This window comes from Alligator sinensis, unplaced genomic scaffold (assembly GCF_000455745.1).
Source record: "Alligator sinensis unplaced genomic scaffold, ASM45574v1 scaffold107_3, whole genome shotgun sequence".
In the NCBI taxonomy this organism is placed as follows: Eukaryota; Metazoa; Chordata; order Crocodylia; family Alligatoridae; genus Alligator; species Alligator sinensis.
Window position 1 is genome coordinate 290,980 of NW_005842578.1, and position 4,405 is coordinate 295,384.

The following is a 4,405-nucleotide window of genomic DNA, read 5'->3' on the forward strand; positions in this document are numbered from 1 at the left end:
CTCTTACTCATGCAACACTCCTACGAATCTTCCAGCCCTATGAGCTGGATCTTCTTTTTCTTATGTCCTTGTCATGAATTCAGTGTTTTTTCAGTGTGTGAGATTGTGTTGACAAGGTATTTAGCAGATTTGCTGGAATGTGACAGGGCCGGGACATGAGCGCTTGTGCTGTGAGCTGGATGAGTGGCGCAGTATTAAGAACATAAGAACTGCCGTTTCCTGCGTCAGACCCTAGGTCCGCCTTGCCCAGTCTCCCGTGTCACGCAGAGGCTGGAAAGGAGAGTGAGCGGGGTCTGAGCAGGGCTTTTCCCTGTTCCGCTTTCACTTGCAGCCTCCAGCCTTGAAGGTCTAGGAAGTTCTAGGGTTGGTCTATGATGTGGCCACGTGTCTGGATCCACCACGTGCTGGCTGACCCCGCGTGCCTTGATCTGGCCACATGCCACCCAACCCTGCACACCCAGATCCACCCAGGCACTGATGGATGGAGCCCATGTGCTGGCCTCACCACACACCTGCGCAACATAGTATGCAAAGCCCCTTCCTCCACCCTTCAGGCTTCCTCTCAGGTATGGAAGTTTGGCAGCAGGGAGAGCAGCAGTTAATGGATGACGCAGCTTGACAAACCAGGGCCTGAGCACCAGTGGCCTAATCCATCCACGTCCCTGTGAACCAATTGCACTCCACTCTGCTTTTCCCCTAGGTTTCTTCATCCTGGGGGGAATCTGCGTGTCCTACGGCAGCTTGTCCTACCTGTCCAGCCTCGTCCTTCTGCGCCGCACCATGATGCTCTCGTTCTCCGTGGCCCTCTTCAATGGCGCGACAGTCACCCTGGTAGCACTCTTCTGGCTCTGCGCCATCTGCCTCTACATCGGGCGCCTGGAGGTGGAGATCATCCAGGATGAGGACAGCAACGAGTACCTGGAGAAGGAGGATGACTATGGGAAGACCGACAAGTAAGAGCCCCGGTCTCGCTTGGGACAACCCTGTTAAAGCGTCTTTCGACATCGTCCTGGGAACTGAGTTTGAACGCGAGTGTCTGTCTCCAGGCCCCGCTATCCAGCTGGTGTCAGAGGGCAGGAAGAAAGGGCAGCCTCATAGTGTGTAAGACTGCTGGCTGCTTTGTGTTTGTTTTAATGTTCTTCACGTTGGCCTTGGGAATTGGCAAGAAGAAATTAGGCCCTTAGCGGGAAATGCAGATGAGGGGAGCAGCGGTGGGGGCCTGGTTTCCTGACTGGAAGCGCCTGTTGCCATCCGGCTGGGATCCAGTTTTCCCTTCTCCCCTGCATGTCCGGGCTCTCCTCCAGCCAGAATCGGGCGATGCACCCTAGAAACGCCAAGCTGCGATCGTTCCCGTCGCTACTCTGGTGTGGCTTACGCTATTGAATTGTCATCATGCGTCCAGGCTGCAGCCTCTGCCACTTGCGCCTGTTTTGCATCCAGATCAGTTAAGGTTTGTATTAAAAACGCCCGAACAAAAGTGCTCTCTTTCTGTGTCTGAATGAAACGCATGCCTTCCTCCTGGCGCCTGGCCTGATTCTGTCATACAGGCTACTTTCCCGCTGACATCCATAAGGGCTCCTGGATTGCACCATGGGCTCTCTGCAGTTGTCTTGTGAAAAGGCCCAGCTGTGGGCTCTGTGCCAGTCGCCATTATCTGCCCCGTGCGTATCTGATGAGCAAGTCTGACCAGTCAGGCACAGCCTGGGAGCTGGGTTCTCCCAACCAGGACCTGAGCCAGGCAGTAATGTTTGTTACCACCTTCCTCAGTTTACCCATCTGTAGCGTGCATATAGTCTGAAAGTTTTGAGTGCCTCCTGGTGGAGAGTCTCCAGATCTGCAAAGTATTTATTCCCAGACAAGAAACCGGTGGGTTTTTTGTGTGGTGTTTAGCAGGGAATGGTTTCCTGCTGGCCACGTGACTAGGGGAGGGGTGGGGGACATGCCCATTCAGCTTGTCAATGCAGCCAAAGGAAGCTGGAAGAAATGGGTTGGAAATTTGCACTGAGTCAAGATGCTGCTGTCTTGTAGCTATCTCTCTTCTCCCCAGCCCAACTCATCCATTACTCTAGTCTTCTGCATGTTGCCTCGGGAGGCCTGACCTGTCCTGTACCCTGCTCTGATCCTGGGCTGCCCGGCTGCTGCTCCAGCATCTTCTTCCCCGTCTCCCACCCCATAGCGTAACCTCTCACAGGCTATGTGAGCCAAGGCATATCATTGCCTTGGCTGGTGAGGCTCAACCTTTTGGCCTTGTGCGCCAGGTGAATGGGGTGGGGCTGGGACCTGGCACTGCCCCCGGTTTGCTGGGATTGGTTGCCAGGGGTCTGGTACTGCCCCCTCCCGCTCCTATTGTCCTGGGATTGGCTTGCAGGGACCCCAGACTCTTCTGGATACGACTGTTCCACATTCTGCGGTAGGCTGCTGGGCTGGGAGCCGTCCCCTTCCTCCTCTAAAGCTTTGCAACCGCCCAGCCAGAACCTCCTTGCATCCAGGGAGGAAGAGGCACTGACTGGGTTGTCTCCAGCAAGAGGCAGCAGTGCCTTGATTTACAGCCTCTCTGGGAAGAGGCAGTGTCCCCCGGGGCCCTGCATTGGCAGTGATTCAACGCTGGGCATCAGTCATGGATGCCCCTAGCATGTCTTCTCTGAGGGTTTCTCTGGCCTCTACCCCTCTCTTTATACATTGCCAACCTATCCCAACAGTGCTGTGAGCTCTTCGAGATAGGGTCTTGTTTGTAAAAACCCCCACACCCTGGCTGCTCTGTGAATAAATGCCCCAGGTTTGTGGGCCCTGCCGGTCTCGTCTCCCTATGTAGCAAGCGCTGGTGAAGTGTCACCAGTGTACGGCCTTCCTTGGGGCATCTTGTGGCCCTTCTTCTTGGGGAAAGCCTTGATCCAGGGGACTTGCCAGGTGCTTGTTCTTTAGCTGCAATCCTGTTGTGAATCTGTCTCTAATGAAAACAGTGGGAAGGTGGGACCTGGTCTTCCACCACTGGTACCGTATGTTTGCACGGACAACATGCCCTGGAATGAGAGCTGTACCCTGGCTTTGACAGGCATAAGGAAGAAAAAAAGATTTTTTTTCTTTGCAGTGACTGAGTAGCAGCAGCTCAGGGACCTGAGTGAATGTGGACTTTACCTTCCATTCATGCGGTAGATGCTGCTTTTCATAGTATCATAGAAAATGAGTGGGAAGGGACCTCAGGAGGTCACATCTAGTCCAACCCCCTGCTCCAAGCAGGACCAGCCCCAACTACATCATCCCAGCCAAGGCTTTGTTGACCAGGGTCTTAAACACTTCCAAGGATGGAGATCCCACCACCTCTCTGGGGAGCCTGTTCCAGTGCTTCACCACCCTCCTGCTGAGAGATTTTTTTTCCTAATATCCAACCTCAACTTCCCTTGCTGCAACTTCAGCCCATTGCTCCTTGTCCTGTTGTCTGCTCCCACTGAGAACAGTCCAGCTCCATCCTCTTTGGATCCACCCTGCAGGGAGTTTAAGGCTGCTATCAAATCCCCCCTCGGTCTTCTCTTTTGCAGACTTTTCACACACACAGCATGGCCCATTTGACATCTTTGCATGTAATGCACACCCCCAATTTTCAGCACCTGGCTTGGGGCAAAAGAAGATGCATGTGGTATGCAGTAGCTCCTTTTTGCTCTAGCTCAATGGGAGGAAACTCATCTGTTGTAATGAATGCTCTTCAAATGGCTCATTTAACCCTTTCCCCAGCTCATTTCAGTGTTCTTCCTGCCACGCGTTACATATATTACGCAATTGACTGGTAAATCAATGAATGTAGACTGACCAACTTGCAAAGTAATTATCATGCCATAAAAATGGCCGTCCAGCTAGAAGAAGAACCCACCGGCTACAACAGTAGTACCTGAAAATGTGTAACCACTTTATAGCTGCTGGTTTAATTTGAACGTGTGGCAGGCCCTGACTAAACCAAAAGTCATCTGGCTTATCAAACCAAAAGGCAAAAAACCCTATTAAAGGAAAACTCAGAGGCTGGAAATGTTCTGGGCCTCCAAAAGGCCCGTTAGCAGGTGGGGAAACGAATTGACGGCTCCTTTTTATTTTCATTGAACTCCTGGACTGCAGAAAGAAGCAGCAACGACAACACCCAGTAAACAATGGACCAAACTTCATCCAACAACCGGGAATGGAAAACAAAATGAACACAGGTCCTTAGCAACGGTTACAGGGACAAAGGATCCGTCGTACAAGTGCTATTGTTTGGTTGCGGGACTGGCTTGGCCTTGGGTTTTGCTTTACAGAATTGTACAAATCATTTAATTTAATAAGTGCTAAAAGTCGGGGTGTTAGGTCACCTCTTTAAGTGCAGCCAATGGAATTGTCTCTGTTTGCAGCCTCTTCCTCTTGTGGCCTTGCTCCCTAAAGA

The 4,405-nt window shown here is 52.2% G+C and overlaps 1 protein-coding gene across 1 annotated transcript in view; it reads left to right on the plus strand.

Moving 5' to 3' along the window:
- The window catches only part of TMEM160 (transmembrane protein 160), a 6,404-nt gene extending 4,924 nt beyond the window's left edge, over nucleotides 1-1,480 (plus strand). Inside the window, exon 3 of the mRNA XM_025214304.1 lies at nucleotides 701-1,480. Coding sequence (XP_025070089.1) covers nucleotides 701-957 — 257 coding nt within the window. The 3' untranslated portion in view covers nucleotides 958-1,480. The remainder of the gene's footprint in view (nucleotides 1-700) is intronic.
- The last annotated feature ends 2,925 nt before the right edge of the window (nucleotides 1,481-4,405 follow it).